This window comes from Phoca vitulina, unplaced genomic scaffold (assembly GCF_004348235.1).
Source record: "Phoca vitulina isolate PV1807 unplaced genomic scaffold, GSC_HSeal_1.0 scaffold52, whole genome shotgun sequence".
Lineage (NCBI taxonomy): Eukaryota > Metazoa > Chordata > Mammalia > Carnivora > Phocidae > Phoca > Phoca vitulina.
Genome location: NW_022589755.1, coordinates 2148030 through 2168448, shown reverse-complemented (window position 1 = coordinate 2168448; position 20419 = coordinate 2148030). Strand labels below are relative to the sequence as shown.

General features: G+C 40.2%; 2 protein-coding genes across 4 annotated transcripts in view; one reads left to right on the top strand and one right to left on the bottom strand.

Annotated features, from left to right (window-relative positions):
* Window positions 1-20419, top strand: part of ZNF667 (zinc finger protein 667) — an 81679-nt gene that overhangs the window by 53182 nt on the left and 8078 nt on the right. The window lies entirely within an intron of this gene.
* Window positions 1329-19226, bottom strand: ZNF583 (zinc finger protein 583). Of its 3 annotated transcripts, none has more exons than XM_032388138.1 (5): window positions 19103-19226; window positions 17691-17787; window positions 10629-10755; window positions 10243-10341; window positions 1329-5432 (listed from the first exon to the last, which is right to left on the bottom strand). In XM_032388138.1, exons 2-5 carry the CDS (start codon window positions 17697-17699, stop codon window positions 3955-3957), a joined length of 1713 nt encoding a protein of 570 aa, XP_032244029.1. In that variant the 5' UTR covers window positions 17700-17787; window positions 19103-19226; the 3' UTR covers window positions 1329-3954. The 3 variants fall into 3 exon arrangements, with proteins under 3 accessions (XP_032244029.1, XP_032244032.1, XP_032244030.1); XM_032388141.1 differs by lacking the exon at window positions 19103-19226 and adding an exon at window positions 18937-19056; XM_032388139.1 differs by lacking the exons at window positions 17691-17787; window positions 19103-19226 and having other exon boundaries at window positions 10243-10338; window positions 10629-10767.

The following is a 20419-nucleotide window of genomic DNA, read 5'->3' as shown; positions in this document are numbered from 1 at the left end:
AATCTGGATTCCCTGTCTGTTCTCCGCACAGTGTCTTGTGTTGAAGAGTCAGGACACCAGCCCAGCCCTGCCACCAGCTCTGATGGCCTCCCCAAAAGACAACGAGAGGATTAGACTCTATGACCATAAAGAGCCTTCCTGAGCCAAGCCTCCAGAATTCTGATTCCCCTACAGCTTCCTAAAAGGAAGGATGTGAGGGCGGAAATGTGGGTTCAAAGCGGCTCTAACAATCAGGAACAAAGCTGACAGGCTGAGACCACATCGTGGAGACGTGCATCAACCCCTCAGTTCCATCAGATGTCAAGTTTGGACCAGCATGCCCCTTTGACTCTAAAAAATTAACACTGGAAGAGAAGTCTATGCCTTGGAAAATAATAAGAGAAATTGTGGTCGATTGAGCTTTACATTCTGGATTATATCTCCAAACTATACTCTCGTGTCACCTTCTTTTATGACTTACAGAAAAAGAGAAGCTTCTCATTCAGCTGGGCGACTCTGGGGGAGGCAGAACACAGGGGGAGGAATGGGAAGGAAGGCATCCCATCTCATAGAGCCTTGGGCTAATCACCAAACCCCTCTGAGCCTCGGTTCCCTCCTCTGTAAAATGGGGATGGAATTCCTCCCCATGGACTCTTGTATCCCACGAAGGGAACGACACCACAGACAAACAGGTTTGGTGATGCACTTCCTGCCTGTGCCAACCCCTTGCTACAGAGCAGAGGAACAGGTCTGCTTTCCTTGCATAAGCCAGATGGATGTTGAACACTTAACCTTGGAAATGCGGGTGCTTCCCAACGTGCTCACGCTGGAAGCCAGCACCAAGAACTTTAATGTCCAGGGCGCCTGGGTGGCTCAGTCGTTAAGCGTCTGCCTTCGGCTCAGGTCATGATCCCGAGGTCCTGGGATCGAGGCCCGCATCGGGCTTCCTGCTCCGCGGGAAGCCTGCTTCTCCCTCTCCCTCTCCCCCGGCTTGTGTTCCCTCTCTGGCTCTCTCTCTCTCTGTCAAATAAATAAATTAAAAAAAAAAAAATAAATGTATGTCCAGCACCAATTAATAAATATATCCTACTGTGTGTGCTTATAATATTTTACTTGTTTTACATTTAGGATCTTTTTTTTTTTTTTTTTAAAGATTTTATTTATTTATTTGACAGAGACAGTGAGAGAGGGAACACAGCAGGGGGAGTGGGAGAGGGAGAAGCAGGCTTCCCGCCGAGCAGGGAGCCCGATGCGGGGCTTGATCCCAGGACTCTGGGATCATGACCTGAGCCGAAGGCAGACGCTTAACGACTGAGCCACCCAGGCGCCCCTGTTTTACATTTAGGATCTTAATCAACTGGAACTCCCTTTTTGTGGATGGTGTGAAGTAAGGATCCTATTCAATTTACTTATAGAGTGTGGAGTGAGGAAGCTGTTGGCTTCCACAAAGAAAAGCATTTAACAGTCTTGTCACTGTTTCTTATTACCATCCCTCCCACCTCCAGCCTCTACACACAAACCAGCTTGAAGCCTAAACTCCTCTAGGGATGCTCTGTACACAGCATTTGGGCAGAGTGGCTCCTATTACTGAAATCCCTATCATTCAAACATTTCAGGTCACAGCAGCCTCTGCTACATTTCATGAATGAACACTTTCCTCCATTTTGTCTTTTATTTGCTCAATTCTTTTCATCCATTGATGACCCTGCTTTCTGATCTTTGTTTGGTATCTTTTCCATTGTTTTATGCACTTAATGGGATATGGAAGGAAGGTATATTTATATACTGTTTGTTAACTGTGAAAGAAAATCTTGGTTTTTCCAATGAAAATTCTGATATTGATAAGTTGCCTTTCCAAAAATTTGTACAAATTCATACTCTCACACATACTCCTTTCCTGCTTTTGCAATGCATATTTTTTATAAATCTGATATTGATGGATGGATAGTTCATTGGCTTAACTTGTATTTCTTGATTCTAGTGAGATTCAGTATTTATCATACATTCATCAGTCACCTGTTGCCTCTTTATATCCTTTGCCTTTGGGAATAGTAGTGTCATTTTCTAAGTGATCTGTAGGACCACTTTTATATTAAGGATATGGATTTCATGTATGTTGTAATAATTATCTCTAATAGTGATATTTAAAAACTTTGTGTTTATACTATCTTTGACTATATAAAAGCTTAATAAAGTTCTTATGCTGTCAAACCTAGAATCTGTGTATGTGGGCTTCTGGATCTCATGTCCTGTTTAGGAAGATTGTTTTCACTCTTTGATTATAAATTGTTACTATGTCCTCTAATAACTCTTTCACATTTGGATAAAAGAATGAAGGAATTGGTTTTGTACAGAGCAGAATCAATTTTACCAATACTGTTAAGCCACTGACAAATTCCTTTATTTATATATTTTATGTGTTTATCTGTATGAATGTACATGTGTCTGTGTTCATATGCACACAATGTTTCAAGCCTTAAAAAATTCTTCTTAGGATTTTGTTAGGTACAAAGAATCTGTAGATTAATTTTGGGCCTCCTAACATCTTGAGAATAGTCTTCCCCTGCAGGATAAAATGTCTATTCAAATCTTCCTTTTCACCCTCCATTTCATCATTTTCTTTGTACCTATATTCATATGTGAATTGGTTACTGAAGTGATTGCATATTCAAAGCCTCCAAGAGTTAGGAAGTAATATAAAGTGTAAAATAAGTCAGATGTAAGGGAAGGAGGAATGGTTTGAACTGTGGAGAACTGGAAAACACATGCCCAAATAAAAGTATTTGTATTTTTTTTTTTTTGTATTCATTTTAAACTTGATGAGTACCAAAATCAAACACGGTTGTGGGCCACCAGTTCAGGAGTATTGATCTATGGTTTTCTCTTTCCCTCTAGTTTTGGAATTACACCTTAGAACTAGCTTGACCTTTTTGGTTTTAAACGACATAGATTTAATACAGTTCAACCACCTGGAATTAGGAGAGGGCATCAAACTTTTATTTTCTATTCTTTGGTTATTGATTTTTTTAAGTTGTCTTTTTAAAAATATCTATTTTGCCTTTGTCTTAATGTAAATGATGAATACATCTCAGTAAATCCTACTTATTACTAGTGATTTTTAAAATCTGGCTTCTTAGAACTGTTGAATATTTAATGAAGTTAGTTTTTCTTACCAACAAAGTCATATCTTACTCTGTATCATTATGGAATTTAATATCAGTGCTAGTGTTTTTAGATACCCTTATCACCCACCTTTAGAACAATGACTACTGTTCCTAATCAAAAATCTTTATTATCTCTTAAGTCTTAAACTGCTGCTGCTTTTGTTATTTCTCAGATGATCCTTGCTAAGATGATCAGGTCCTCTTTGTATACCACAGTATCTTTTCATTTTATGGTAACATTTATTAAGTGATTATGCTAGGCACTCTGAGCAATTTACATGCATTCTCTCATTTAATCCTCCCATCAACTTTTGAGGTAGTACTATTATTATTTCCATAATATAAATAAGAAGACTGAACCTTACAAAGAACAAAATGTTTCTCTCAAACTAGAGGGCTAGAAAATGGAAGTGCAAGGATTAGAACCCAGATCTGTTTGATGCTGGAATATGAGTTCTTAATTCTGGATAAATAGCCAAAGAATGAGATGGACTTTGACATGAAATAGTACTTTGGAAGGTATACTGGAACAAGGTATTTGGGGCAGGAGGGTCTTTTAGGTTATTCTGAGGAATGTGTGCTTTAACCTAAGAACTATGGGGTACCAGTGAAGGGTATCAATGAGGAAGGGATATGATCAAACTTCTAAAATACAAGTTTGACTGCAATGTAGGCAACTGACAAAGGAAATGGTAAATACAGGGAGACCAATCAGAAAGCTATTTCCATAGTGCATATGAAATAGATTACTGTGTACTGCACAAAGATGATGGAACGGAAATGGGTTAAAGGAGTCAGATTCAAGGCATATTTAGGAGATAAAACCAACAGGTCTTGGCAACTGACTGGACATGGGGGATGAGCGAGAGGAAGGAGTCAAGAATGACTCCATAGTATGAATTCTCTCATGCTGGGCAAGATGGGCACGCTGCCTGAAAGATTTCCTGCAATCCTTACATTCATAGGGTCTCTCTCCTGTATGAATTCTTTGATGTAGAGTAAGAGATCCACTATAGCTAAAGGCCTTCCCACAAATATTACATTCATAAGGTTTCTCTCCAGTATGAATTCGCTTATGTTGAGCAAGGCCTGCATTCTGGCTAAATGTTTTCCTACATTCCTTGCACATATAAGGTTTTTCTCCAGTATGACTTCTCTGATGTTGTGCAAGTGATGAACTATTGCTAAAGGCCTTCCCACATTCAATACACTCATAGGGTTTTTCTCCAGTATGAACCCTCTGATGTTGATCAAGGTATGCAATCTGGCTGAAGGCTTTCCTGCATACTTTACATTCATAAGGTTTTTCTCCAGTATGAACTCTCTGATGTTGAGAAAGGTGTGCATATTGGCTGAAAGCTTTCCTACATTCCTTACATTCATACGGTCTCTCTCCAGTATGAATTCTCTGATGTACAATTAGGTATCCACGATGGCTAAAGGCTTTCCCACACACATTACATACATAAGGTTTTTCTCCTGTATGAATTCTCTGATGCTGAGCGAGAAATGAACCATTACTGAAGGCTTTTCCACATTCAATACATTCAAAAGGTCTCTCTCCAGTATGAACTCTCTGATGTTGAGCCAGGTGTGCAATCTGGCTGAAGGCTTTTTTACATTCTTTACATTGATAAGGTCTCTCTCCAGTATGAACTCTCTGATGTTGAGCAAGGTGTGCATTCTGGCTGAAGGCTTTCCTACATTCTTTACATTCATAGGGTTTCTCTCCAGTATGTATTCTCTTATGTTGAGCTAGGTTTGCACTCTGGCTGAAGGTTTTCCCACATTCAACACATGCATAGGGTTTCTCTCCAGTATGAATTCTCTGATGAAGAGTAAGGGATGAGCTCTGGTTGAAAACTTTCTCACATTCATTACATTTCAAGAGTTTCTTTTGTATATAGACTTTCTTATGTTTCATTTCGACAGACTTTTTTCGGTAACTTCTCTTTTGTGGCTCATGCTTATGTACTCTTTCTTTGGCGGGAAAAGTCTTTTTTATATCAAATATTGCATCCTGACGGAAAGTTTGCCAAGATTTAGTATATTCATTACTTTGATCCTCAGTGAGCATTTCTTTATGAGTGATGATCAGTTGTCTGGAATGTACCTCCTGACTTCCTAACTGGTTCTTGAGCCAGTCCTCACTTTTACAGTCTTCTCTCAAGCTGGGGCAGTCAAGGCTATAACTAAGATGGCTTCTTCCCATTTTCACTAGTTCGGATGTTTCTTCATAAATAACTTGCTTTGATGAAAATCCATTGTTTTTAAATGTATACTCCCAATCTAAAAGATATCAAGAAAACAAAGGTCTTTTGTATTTGTTCATCAGAAGAGAACTTCTAAAACAAAAATTGGTGAATAAAATACATAAGTTTGGGGATTTAACAGCTGTTAAGATGCAGTCTAAAAAGTATGAGATTATAAAGAATGAAAAACTAAGAATTAGGGAAAAAATTAGAAACTGAAGAAGTTATATAAAATCACAATAATTTTATATATGATTTAATATTACAGTCTCCAAACACCCTTCCCTTCTTCTCTTGCCTCAGGTCATTCTGCATTCAAGCTAAGTTCATTATCTTTAAAAAGTCAATTTCATAAGGTCAGTGTGGCTAAAAAAACTTCCATAAGATCCTCATACCCAAAGATACACCAGGTACTATTAGTTGCCTTAGGTTGTCCAGGCCAACTGTGGCTAAACTTTTGTAGCCTAAAAAAAATGTCTTTTTGGGGCACATGGCTGGCTCAGTCAGTAGAGCATGTGACTTTATCTCAGGAGTTTAAGCCCCACATTGGGTGTGTGGCCTACTTTAAAAAAAAACTCGTCAGGCATTTTCTATGTGATATATTCCGACCAAATGTAAATTTTTAAAAAAGATTTTATTTATATGATAGAGAGTGAGTGAGCATGAGTGGGGGGGAGGGGCAGAGGGAGAGGGAGAAGCAGACTCCCCGCTGAGTGGGGACCTCAATGCGGGACTCAATCCCAGGACCCTGCTATCGTGACCTGAGCCGAAGGCCTATGCTTAGCTAACTGAGCCACCCAGGCGCCTCAGGAACCTACAAAGAGCTACTAGAACTATTAAATAAATCTATCAAGATTATAAGATATAAAGTTAATATAAAAATCAATTTACATTTTTGCATACTAGCAACAAGCAAATGAAAATGGAATTCTTAAGAATTCTATTTATAATAGCACCAAAAAATACCATAAGATTAAAAATACACACATATATATATATATATATATATATATAGTCACTGCACTGGATACTATAGAATACTGCTAAGAGAATTTAAAAAGACTAATAAATGGCTACATAAACCACATTCATGAACTAAACTCAAGTGATACTAATTTGGATATCAGTTTTTCCCAAATTGATGTATAGATTCCATATAATCCAAATCAAAATCCTAGCAGGCTTTTGGGTAGAAATTCTCAACTTCATTCTAACATTTATTTGGGAATGCAAATAATCTAAATAGTTAAAGTGATTTTATAAGTTGAACTATCAGATATCAAAAGTTACTATAGGGCACCTGGGTGGCTCAGTCAGTTAAGCGTCTGCCTTTGGCTGGGGTCGTGATCCCAGGGTCCTGGGATCGAGTCCTGCATCGGGCTCCCTGTTCAGCGGGAAGTCTGCTTCTGCCTTCACACTCTCCCTGCTTGTGTTCCCTCTCTCCCTGTCTCTCTCTGTCAAATAAATGAATAAAATCTTAAAAAAAAAAAAGTATAAATTATAGTAATCAAGACTGTGGTACTGATGAAAGGATAGGCATACAGATTGATGCGACAGAATAGAGTTCAGAACTAGACCCATGTAGATATGGTCAACTGCTTTTGGTACAGAGGTACCAACAAGGCAGTATAATGGGTAAAGGAATGTCTTTTTAAGAAAAGATACTGGAGCAACTGTATATATCCAGATGAGGAAAAAAAACCTAAAACCTCAATCTTTACTTCACACAAGACACAAAATTTAGCTCAATGGGTCATATACCAAAATGTAAAAGCTAAAACTACAAAATTCTTAGGAGAAAACACACAAGAAAATTTTGGTGACTTAAGGGGTAGCAAGAATTTCTTAGATATGACACAGAAAGCACCAAATTAATAAATTGGACTTTATGAAAATTAAACTTTGGATGTTCAAAAGACAGCAGAAAAACAAAACCACAAGCACAGTTGGCACACATGTATCCTAATACATATAAATGGCAAAAGACTTGTATTAAGACATATAAAGAACTCTTAAAATTCGATAATAAGAAAAACAAAGTAATAAAACATGGGCAAAAGATTTGAACACTTAACAAAAGATATGAATGGCCAAATAGCATACGAAAAGACATTCAACATTATGTCATCAGAGATTTGCATATTAAAACCACAATGAGATACCACAACACAACCATTAGAATGAATAAAAGAAAAAACTGAAAATACAAAGATGTGAAGATAGGGAGGAAATGGAAGTCTCATATATTGCTGTTGGGAATGAAAATGGTACAGTCACTTTGGAAGACTGGCAATTTCTTAAAAAGTTAAACCTATTCCTACTGTATGACTCTTTGCACTTTTAGACATTTACCCAAGAGAAATGAAAACATACATGCACACAAAGTCCTGTAAATTGACAGCTTCACAGCAGCTTTATTTATAATAGCCAAAACCTGGAAACAACCCAAATATCCATGAACAGATGAAAGGAAAAACAAAATGTTGGATGTCTACACAATAGACTACTACTCAGCAATAAAATGCATAAAGTATTCATACATGCAAAAATACGATTTTTGAAATTATGAGTTAAATAAGCCAGACACAACAATATATATGAATCCATTTAGTTTAGATGGAAACTAGTCTAAAATGACAAAGATCAGGGCGCCTGGGTGGCTTAGTTGGTTGAGTGACTGCCTTCGGCTCAGGTCATGATCCCAGAGTCCTGGGATTGAGCCCCACATCGAGCCCCACATCGGGCTCCCGGCTCATCGGGGAGCCTGCTTCTCCCTCTGACCCTCTCCCCTCTTATGCTATTTCTCACTCTCAAATAAATACATAAAATATCTTAAAAAATAATAAAATGACAAAGATCAGATTGGTGTTTGGAGCCAGGAGGACAAAAATGGACTGCAAAAAAGCACAGGCAATCTTTTGGGGTGATGGAAATGCTGTATGTCTTCATTGTGGTGATGGTTTCATGGGTGTGTACAACAGTCAGAATTCATCACATTGTATGATGTATATGGATGCGATTTACTATATGTAATAATTCCTTAATAAAGTTATTAAGAAAAAAACGGAAACAAGAAAGGTAAGTAAAGACAGACTTTAATAATATAATAAAAAAGTAAAACTCATGTAACAAGCTCTTAACACTGAAAATAGAGACTTAACCTTGGAACCTATGGAACATTTTACAAACACCAACTATATATTATGCCATACAAAATCCTAAAGTTTCAAAGAATACTAAGTCCTATATGATCAAATATGATAAAATAATTTGATCAAAATATATTAAAACCAGAAAAATTTCTTTTTCTAAAGATTTATTTATTCATTCCAGAGAAAGAGAAAAAGAGAGAGCATGTGAGTATGAGTGGAGGGAAGGAGAGAGGGAGAGAGAGAGAGACACTCAGACTTCCCGCTGAGCGGGGAGCCCGACCCAGGGCTCAATCCCACGACTCTGAGATCATGACCTGAGCCAAAATCAAAAGTTGGATGCTTAACTGACTGAGCCATCCAGGTACCCCCAGAAAACTTTCTTTTAAACAACTCTCCCGTAAAAGAGAAATTTTTTTAAAAGTAGGTTATCTAGGAAACAGCAATAACAAAAACAGTAAATACTAGACTCTCTGTAGGACAGCTGAAGCTATATTCAGAGGAAAATTCATAGCCCCTAAGAATTTAGTGAATAAGAGAATGAAATGAATAGATTTAAGCATTTATTTAGCAAAACGGAGAACAAAAAATAAACCTAAGAAAATTAGAATGATGGAATTAGGGAAAGCAGAAAATAAAGAATTGTAAAAGAGAATAATGGTAACACTAATAAATCCATAAGCTGGATTTTAAAAATAAAATTAATGACTAGCTTACCTAGTAATTTTTTAAAAAGAACAGCTATACAAAATAAAATTGGAAACTATTAAAAAAGAATTACAAGATTATTTTCTTCAGATTCATAGAAATAAATTTGATAACCTAAATTAAAAGATAATCGTTTGGGAAAGTAAAAATTGGTAAAATTTCACCCAAGACAGAAACTATAAAGAGACCACTTACCAGAGAGAACATTGAGAAAGTTGTTAAAGATCCACTTTCCCACAAAGGCCCCAATACCACGGTTTATCTCAAACTGTAAAACTAAGTGATCGCATCCATTCGTACTAGCATCTCTAAATCACTTTTTTCTGAGCTTCTCCCGATCTAGTGGCATGTTGTGTTTCTTCACTCAGAAGTCTTTCCATCTTGTAAAAATAAATCTCTTATGTCCCAAGTCAAATTATCATCTTTTTCCTCTATCAGGATATTGTTTTGACTTGTTTCTATTAAACCGTCTCACTTTCCAGTTACCCAGACTTGAAAATATAACTGGAAATTCTTCTGTGATGGTTAATTAGCCTCTGAAGAACCTTAAGAATTTAGCAGAATGATTTTCTTAAAGTAAAACCTCAATGAATCTTGGTAAAAGAATAAGTGAATGAATAAATGAATCCAACCTTCATTCTAAAAGGAATGAGTGACTAAAAATGAAAAAAATAGACATTGCTATGTCTAGATTTTTTAAAAGTATGATGGAGCAACTTTTGCAAAACTAAAAAGCAAGAACAAGCAGACACTGACATTTTGGACCCAGATAAAAGGAAAAGGTTATCAGAGAAGACAGTAATTTGTGAGAGAATATGTACAAGAAGAATAAGGGAGCTCATGCCAATGGCACCTCAATGCTTCTTCCCAGGCCTTGAGCCTTTAAGAAAAATTACCCATGAAACATCAATTATAAGCTGGAACCTCTCAGAATAGCTGAGCTTTTCCTTGCAATGGCCTCTTCTACCTTCCTAGTTCTTTCTCACTCACCAGGGCACGTGCCTCTTGTCCCCTCCTTCTTCACCATCCAGGGTTCTTTTCCTTGTTCCAGTAATGAGATCACATCTGGCTTAGAAACTGAAACTCCTGCTTATAAGAAATAAAGGGGGAATTAGCCGGGCCCATAAATCAGATCAAGGTGCTTGGTCATCAGGAAGTCAAGGGCATTATAGAAGGGAGTAGAGGAAGAGGTGAAGTATTCTGAAGAATGGGGAAAATGAAGTTGTAGGAATAGTCCAATGAAGCTACCAGTTCTACAAACTCAGCCTATTTTGGGGAGCACAAGAAAGGGAAATTTAATGAAGTACATCGGAGGCTTCCCAAACATTGGAAAGCAGCCCTATGTGCAGATTCTGAATTCTAGGGAACCTCCTTACCTAGTGATACCAGGCTCCTATAGTTCTCCAACATCACCTTTCTGTACAAATTCCTCTGAGCAGGGTTCAGCCATTCCCACTCCTCTTGAGAGAAATCTACAGCCACATCCCCAAATGTCACCAAATCCTGAAATGACATAAACATATTCCTTTATTCTCAACTAGTATTCTTCACCTCAGATTGGCATAGTCTGAAGAGTTAATTTGTACTTTTGGAGAGAAATATTGCATATAGCGAAACTTTCTGGCAGTATCTTTGGTTCTCTGCACCATATGTCAAGCAATTTCTAAAATGATTTCTCTGTGCTTGGTTTTAATATTTTGTCATGGAAAGTATACAATTTCTGACATAGTCTCTACTGATGGGGAAAAGAGCAAACGAGCAAAATAATTGTTATTCATACTAAATGCTAATTCATTTCTCAATATGGAAAATCAGGATAGACGAGAGCAGTGAAGAAAGGCTTTAAGGAGGAGGCAGGAATATGTTGTACAGACCAAGTTGAACGTGGCCTAAATCTACATTTTCCAAACTCTTTCGTGGAATGGCTAATGTTCCAGCTGTATCAATAGGGTACCTATATAAATATATTTGATGCTTATAATATTGATTTCCTAAAACTAAACATATAGGTAGTAAAAATATTAAACAAGTTCTATAGTGATTTTGCAAAATATAACCTAAACGAAGGTATGCCATAGCAGAACGACTGGGGCAATAAAAGATTATCTAACAGCTCTTGATAACCCCACTGAGTTTCAAAGACAGTTGGTAACTTCTCATGTAAAGAGACACAATAATAGTAATTTTAAGCACTATTAGATAGTGAACATTTCAGATGTGATAATCAAGTGCAACAAAAAATCCTTACAGCTCTCACTAGAGGAACATACCCAATTCTGCATGTCTGATGAGTGAGAGTTTTTATTTTTTTATTTTTTTTTAAAGATTTTATTTAGGGGTGCCTGGGTGGCTCAGTTGGTTAAGCGACTGCCTTCAGCTCAGGTCATGATCCCAGGGTCCTGGGATCCCTCTCCCACTCCCCCTACTTGTGCTCTCTCTCTCTCTCTCAAATAAATAAATAAAATCTTTAAAAAAAAAAAGATTTTATTTAGTTTTTGACAGAGAAAGAGACAGTGAGGGAGGGAACACAAGCAGGGGGAGTGGGAGAGGGAGAAGCAGGCTTCCCATGGAGCAAGCAGGGAGCCTGATGCAGGGCTTGATCCCAGGACCCTGGGATCATGACCTGAGCAGAAGGCAGACGCTTAACAACTGAGCCACCCAGGCGCCCTGAGTGAGAGTTTTTAAAATGTTAAAGTACAGTTCTCAAGTAATACTCCATTGAATTAAGGATCTTTATAACATGGAATAAGACCTAGTCTGCTTCCTAAAAATTCAAAACGGGTGTTCTTCCTAATGAGGTGAATCTGCTCCAGACTTACCAGGGCTTACCTATGGTTTGCTATATGCCTCTTTGGTTTGGCATGTCACGGAGCAAAGCCTACTCTTTACCTGGGCTGATATACAGATGCACTTGGTGATACACATCTGAAGAGCTGAACTGGCTTGTTAAATACTGAAATAATGCCACACTGGTTGGTAAACAGCTACTGCACTGAGCCCTGCTAGTGACTATCCCAGATCTCCCCACAACCCAGCAACTTAAGGGCAATGCCCAGCACAGCAGCACCCTCCAGTATCCCAGCTGGGGTAAGTTCTGGTGTATGCCCTTGCCCTAGTGGTTATCAAATATGAACATCACTCCTATTAAATGTGACTCGGCAGAGTAATGATCCTATTGAGGATATATTTAAGCACATCAATGATTTTATGCAGAAACAGTTTTAATGGAAATAATGAGTTAATATGTGAACTGCTGGTGCCCAAGTTTATGTTTAAGGAGGCTATAAGAGAAGCAGAAGTATGCCTCCAAGAAACATCAGTTATGTGCATCAGCTTGATCTTACATGCCTCCATCTCTAAAACACTTAACACAGGGAAATATGGGAAGTGAGTAAAGGCTTCAAGGAAGGAAGGGAACATGAACTGAGTCTTAAAAGATGAAACTTGTCCTAGACAAGGCTGGGTACTGTCAATCATCAATTCTATTAAAACTCAAACACTTCAGGGGCGCCTGGGTGGCTCAGTCGTTGGGCGTCTGCCTTCCGCTCAGGTCATGATCCCAGGGTCCTGGGATCGAGCCCCGTGTCGGGCTCCTTGCTTGGCGGGGAGCCTGCTTCTCCCTTTCCCACTCCCCCTGCTTGTGTTCCCTCTCTCACTCTCTCTCTGTCAAATAAATAAAATCTTTAAAAAAAACCCACAAAAACCTCAAACAATTCAATACAAACTATAATATTTTGTGCAAACAAAAGTGTTCTACACACATTTCCTCTGTAAACAGAGGTGAGGCAGCTTTTGCTAGGTAAAGTTCTTATATCTTTTTTAGCTTCACACACAAACTAATGTATTCCAGGTTTCAACTGACTGACCTTTTCCTCTCAGCCATTCAATGGGACTTGAATATCTTTAAAATATTTTAATATTTATTTTGATTTGATAAAACAGGAATTTCATACAATTTGTAATCATGAAGGAAACTTAGCAAATAATGTCCAGTATTTGTACCCTCAGTGATTTTTTTTTCCTTTTTATAAAAGTTAAAAGAACTGCAAGTCCTCCATCCCCACATCTACCTACTATGTCACCCTACTTCCTAGAAACAATCAAAATTTACAGCTAGTATATATCTGTTCAAATGTTTCCTTATACGGACATGTTGATGATTATCCACATTCATTATAACATCACTTTTGTTAGATGGATAACATTATGTGGTATAAATATGCTGTATCTTTACTAACCCTTTGTTTACTTTCATTTACATGAATCTGAATTTTTCATTATGATGTGAGAATAGTGATGTGCACTATTTTTAAATGTTACAGTACAGTTCTCATACAATACTACTGTATGTTGAATTAAGGATTCAACAGACATCTCCAATTATTTCCTTAAAATAAATCCTAGAAGATATTCTCTCTACTGAAACTAGGATTTCCCAAACTTACTTGACCTCAGAAAAAATTTTAAATTACACTATTTTGATCTAGCAAGAACATGAGCTGGGGCACCTGGGTGGCTCAGTTGGTTAAGGGACTGCCTTCGGCTCAGGTCATGATCCTGGAGTCCCTGGATCGAGTCCCACATCGGGCTCCCTGCTCAGCAGGGAGTCTGCTTCTCCCTCTGACCCTCCTCCCTCTCATGCTGTCTCTCATTCTCTCTCTCTCAAATAAATAAATAAAATCTTAAAAAAAAAAAAAGAATATGAGCTAATGAAAAGATAATTCAGGCTGGGAATAAAGTGTTGACCTGTACTCAAAGAAATACTAATTGTTCTTCAGGTAGAAGGAAAATGGAAGGAAATGGAAATGAAAATCAAGAAGAAATCAAGAGCCTCAAAGGAATAACTATAATATCTACTACTACTACTAAGTTGGAGTTAACCACTATAGATGTCTTATCTTGTTCAGAAAGTGATAAGAATACTAATTATAGAAGGAAAATTACAGAAGGAAGGAAGAAAGAAGATAATTACATAATTAGAAATGGGTAAATATCCTATAGTGGCCACTAAAATAATAATAATAATGTATAATTGGGGCGCCTGGGTGGCTCAGATGGTTAGGCGTCTGCCTTCGGCTCAGGTCATGATCCCAGGGTCCTGGGATCGAGCCCCACATCGGGCTCCTGGCTCAGCGGGGAGCCTGCTTCTCCCTCTCCCTCTGCCTCTCTCCCTGCTCATGCTCTCTCTCTCCCTCTCTGTATCTCTGTGTCTCAAGTGAATAAATAAAACCTTTAAAAAATAAAAAATATATAATAATAATAATGTATAATTAACAAGATAATAAGGAAAAAGTACTTGATTTATCCAAAAGAAGGCAAACAAGGAGAAATAAAGGAACAAAGAATAGATGGAATAAGTAGAAAACAAACTGCAATATGATAGGCTTAAATATATCAGTAATTACATTAAATGAAAATGTCCTAAACACTAACTAAAAGACAAAGATTCTCAGACTGGATTTCTTAAAAAAATCAATGTTTTGAGAGAGACATGGGATTTTGGGAGGCACAAGGAATCATGGAAGGCACACAGGGCCACTCAAGTGCATTGCTGTGAGTACAGAGAATCAACGGCAGGCATAGGGATTGTGAGAGGCACACAGGTGACAACCAACAAAGTGGTGTTTATAAGAGGCACCCTTTTTTTTTTTTTTAATTTCATTATGTTATGTTAGTCACCATACAATACGTCATTGGTTTTTGATGTGGTGATCCACGATCCATTGTTTTCATATAACACCCAGTGCTCCCTGCAGGACGTGCCCTCCTTAATACCCATCACCGGGCTAACCCATCCCCCCCTCCCGAGGCACCCTTTAAATATAATCTTTAGAAACAAGAGGCTTTCAAAAAATGTGTATCGAACGCATCCTTGGACTTAATAAAAATGCAGTTTCCTGGGCCCCACCACCAGAGTCTGACTCATAAGGTCTGGGGTGGGTTCCCAGAAATAGCATTTGGGCTGATGGGCTCTGTCTGTTCTACACATCATACCCTCGCTTTCTGCTTTTTCCATTACCAGTTTAGCAGCAGGAGAAAAGAGGTAGCTGGCTCTTACCTCTCTGGTCTTACTCATAGATGAACAACTCACAATCTTGTTCATTTATATATTAGTTTGATAAATATTTACTGAATGCCTACTACCTACAATGTTCCAAGCATAGGGAAAACAAAGGTAAACAAAATATAGTTCCTTTGCTTGTGGAATTAATATTCTAAGGAGAAAGACATTAAACATGAGGTCATACAATGTCGGGTGGTGGTAAACACTATGACAAAAAACCAAGTAAGGTGATTTAGAGTGACAAGAGCATTTGTTTTAGGTAAGATGGTCAAGGTAAACCTCAATGAAGCAGTAATGTTTAAACAACAATCTAAATGTGAGAGTAAACCATGCTGATATCTAAGGGAAGAGAATTACAGAAGAGGGAGGAGCAAATGCAAAGGTTCAGAGACGGGAAAGAGCTTGGTTAAGTTTGAGGAATAGCAAGTTGACCAGTGTGATTGGAGCACGGAAAGGTAAAAACCTGGAGAAAATGAGGTCTGGGATAGCCAAGAGCTGGATCATGCAGGGCCTTATAGACTGTGGAGAGGACACTGGATTTCATTCCAAGTAAAATGGGAAGCCAATGAGGGTTCCAGGCAAAGGCAACTGTTTTCCTTCACTGGTCCATAGTCCTTCATTATTTTCTACGACCCTCTTGAAATCATCACTCACTATCTATTTATGCTGACCCTCAACATATATTACAACGTCCTGTATCTGATACAATCACTAACTAGTGACGGAGGTATGTCATTTTCCTCATTTGGCCTGTTTTTCCTCATCTGTAAAATGAGTGACTTGGACAAGATCACCCACAACTTTCTACCTGGCTTTATTATTTTATTAGCCTAGATCTGTGCTGCCCAATACACAGCTACTAGTCACATGTGGCTATTTAAATTTAAATCCGTTAATATTAAAGATTCAGTTCCTCAGTCACACTAGTATATCCAAGTGTTCCAGAGCCACAGGTAGCTAATGGCTACTATACTGGACAGTGCAGATATAGAACATTTCTATAATCAGTCATCACAGGAAGTTCTACTGGACAGTGCTGCTCTAGTTGATTTCTGCTTCTGGTTCATCTTCCTCTTACAGCCATTCTCTATATTTTCATCCAGCAGTTCATATGGTTTTATTTTTTACATTTAACCTATAGAATGTATTTACCCTCAAAGTGTGAGGAAGAAATCTTTTTTTTTTTTTTAAGATTTTATTTATTTATTTGACAGAGAGACATAGGGAAAGAGGGAACATAAGCAGGAGGAGTGGGAGAGGGAGAAGCAGGCTTCCCGGCGAGCAGGGAGCCCGATGCGGGGCTCAATCCCAGGAACCTGGGATCATGACCTGAGCCGAAGGCAGACGCTTAACGACTGAGCCACCCAGGCACCCCAAGAAATCTTTTTTCTAAATGAATAATCCATTCTGTCTCCACTGATTTAAAAGAACATGACTTACATTATCACATAATAAACAAACTAGTAGACATTAAATTCCATGAAAACAAAGACGGTGTCTATTTTCATTTACCACAGTATTTCCAGCACTTAGTATATAGTAAGTCTTTAATAACTCTATGTTCAATGAATGAATAAATATCTTCCATTCTTATTTATACTTGCATTTGTTTTTGGACATTATATATTGATCTTTTCATTTGTTTCTTCTGGCTCTCATCACATACTATTTACTGTTTCATTATAGATGTATGCAGCCATTTTAAAATGTAGATTCAAGTACTGTTCTCATTTTTTCAAAAAATGTCCTATTTTGCTATAAGTATTATATTCCACTAATCTTAACTGGATGACCTAGAATATCCTAGCTGTAGCCCACTATTAACTCAGAATGTCCCTATAACAGGACCTTATTACTCCCATGGAACCTTATTCTTCAGAGCCCAGTGACTGCCCTAGCTGACCCACACTTTTAATACTCAAAACCCAACACATACTACTCTTCAAAATCACCTTGAGCAAGATATCTTGTCATGTACTATGACTAAGATTGCCCAATAGCCCTTGTCTTGCCTTCCTCTCAAACCTAGGTCTGTGAAAAAGCTCTAAGCTAGTGGTCACATCAGAATACACCTTGACCTCAATGAATCAATGAAGGCTTTCATATACCACCAAGGAGTGCATTTTTGCCTCCTGAGAGCTCCTAAGAGAACACCTAACCTGTAGGAGTGCTAAGCTAGTTCTTGAATGAAGATGAAAATGCTGGCTGAGGAAAAAAAGGAAGCTCACTGGGACCTTTTACTGGATTGGGAGAACATGAGGACAAGGTTACTGAATGAATGGGGCTTTGTTAGCTGGGGAATTTCAGAAGAAAAGCAAGATGTTCCTATGAAATGTGAAAAACAGCACCTCAGGGAGAAGAAATCTTTCCTTACCTTGGACATGGCTTTAAGAATTTAAGAATTTATGGCAGCTCCTCTGTCCTCCTACTTCACACTCCTTACTGGAAGGGCAGTGTCTGGAATAATAGAGCTGGAGAGGGAGAAAGAAACCATAAATGGCACTATCAAGTAAGGATGATTTCCCCCCCTTGACACATGAAAGCTGTCCATCAATGAAATTATTGAAATTATCCAAGGCTTCGTGGTAATAAGTGAGCCCAACTGGAATCCAGGTCTGAGTTTTTAGTCTTCCCACCAGATAATGATGGTAAAAGAGAATATGTTACCGCCCTTACTACAAAATGAGATAAAGCTACAAATGCTTCAGAGAAAGCATCTTTACAGAGTAGGCATCAGAGGGGTCATGTGGTCTGGAGGACACTGGACCAAAGAGTCAGAACACTCTGCTTGTAGTCCTGACTTATGACAAACTGCACCTGGAAACCAATCCCTTAACTTTTCTGCGCAATTTCCTCAAAAAGAGATGAGGGAGGGGACTATGCATTAACAGTCACCGAAACCCCTATTCATGAGTTATTTTCCACTAAACCTCTCTACCTTGGAGAGTAAAGGAATTATCTCAGAAGCAGCATAACAGTAAGAACCACCAGGTCTGGGGATCAGAACACCTGCCCTCGGACACCCAGTCTACCACTCACTAGCTCTGCAACCGCCATGACTTAAGCAACCACTCCAAACCTCAGTTTCCTCATCAGTGAAATGGTACCTACTTCCTATCAATTGTTGGGAGCACCCTGAGATGATCCACATGAAGCATTTAGCATAGTGCTTGGCACATCCTTTGTGCTCAGTAACTGTCAGTCATGTGTGTTCATAAATAGCACACAGTAGGTCTCCCCTACTGTGTGCTATTAGCAGAGCCTAGGAGAGGAAGGGACAGACTTCCTTCTGTGCCAGAGAGCCTCCTCTGCTGCCCTCCAGACCTGGAGCGGGGGCGCCTCTCTCCTTCCCTCTCCTCTTTCTACTCAGGTGTTCCCCTTCATCTCAGTCCCTCTCAGGCTTCCTGCCCGACACGGTCTCCCAAAACCTGGAGCACACTGGCCTCCCCGAGCACCCACCCCGCCACCCGCCCGCCGCAGAAGCCACACAGTCGTCGTGCCGGCAGCTCTCCTGGCAGCCTGGCACCCGTGCCCTCACAGTGGGTCGCACTGTCACGCCAACATAAGGTCACACAACCTCACGCTGTCTCACATGACCAGCCACACAGCCGCACACTCACCGTCACTGTCATGGTCACAGACGTTCGCACAGTCACACACAGGGGCACGCACGCGGTGACATGGTGTCACACGGTGACACGGTCTCCCACTGTCACAGGCCCCCTCGCGCGCCCGCTCCAGCCCCGCAAGCCTGCCGAGGCGCGCGCCCACCCCCGGCGTCCTCACCGCCTCCTCCCCGCGGGTCGGCACCTCCCTCCGCGCCGTCGGCAGCCGGGAGCCGAGCGCCCCCCGGGCCGGGGCGGGGCCTCGCTCTCGGCCGGACCGGCGGGCTCACAAAGGGGCCGCGGCGCTCGGGCGGGCAGCGGAGCTGGCCGCAGGGGCCGCTGGGAAATGGAGTCCGGGCCGGGCGCGGCGCAGGGCATCCTGGGACTGCCCTCTGCGGGCGCCGGCCCGGTGATTCTTGCTCCTGCCCCCAGTCGCGTGACGCGCTCTCCAAGCCCCGGACCTCCGAACCCAGAACCACGACCGGATCAGCCCCGTCAGGCCGACCGTTCCCGCCCAGGCCTGGACGGGCCGGTTCGGAGTGCGCGGGCGCAGCGAGCCCGGTCCCCGAAAGCACCGTCGGGCGGGGCCGAGGTGCGCACGCGCCGTGGGCGGGGCCGCGCGCGGGCGCCGCAGGTTGGGCCGCGCGAAGGGAGCTGGCGGTCCCGGGCGTTCCGGCCCGGCGCGCGGCGGGGGCTCCGGAGGGGGTGCGTGGGGTCCAGAGCCGCGCTTGCCTGGGTTCCATTCCTTTCGTTCCTTTTCTTCTTTCGTTCTTTCTTCTGTCTCATTAGCCACTGATTGAGCGCCCACCGCGTGCCAGGCACTGTTTTCGGCGCTGGGGACACACCTGAGCCTGCAGAGAAGAATCCCCACCCTCATGTGGCTGACATTCTCATGCGGGAGAAATTCAATAGAAAAGGAAAAAAACTCGATAGAAAAGATACATACCGGGAAATGATACGTGTTATTAAAAACACACACACACAGCCGTTCATAGATCATTCTTTCCGTTCTACCTGCCCTCTTGTTCCTATACTTCAGCCTATGTCTTTGAACGTATTTCATTAAGCCCTGTTCCTGTCTCGACCATTCCGACATGGGTTATGCCCTTCTCTGCTTCCGCTGCAACTCGTCTCACCAGAGTCACCGGTGACAAAAAGCATATGAGATGGGAATTTTCATATTGAGGAAATTTTAAAAAAACAAATACATTCTCAAAAGATTAACTGAAACGTTAATAGTAATAACACGTTGAATACAAACAATATGGCTACAAGTAGTAGTATGATTAACGGTACATCTATCGGTTTGAAAACTATACAACTTGAGAAAAATTGTGTGATGATGAAGCAATATCTCAATACTTTTGGGTTATGTTTTATTTTAAAGGAGGAACAAGGCTGTTACAATTGCACTAAGACGGCAATATTGGAAAACCGGTCCCGTGTAAAAAGTAAAAGCAACACAGTCAACGAAAATTGTGGTTGGTTTTGTGTTTGA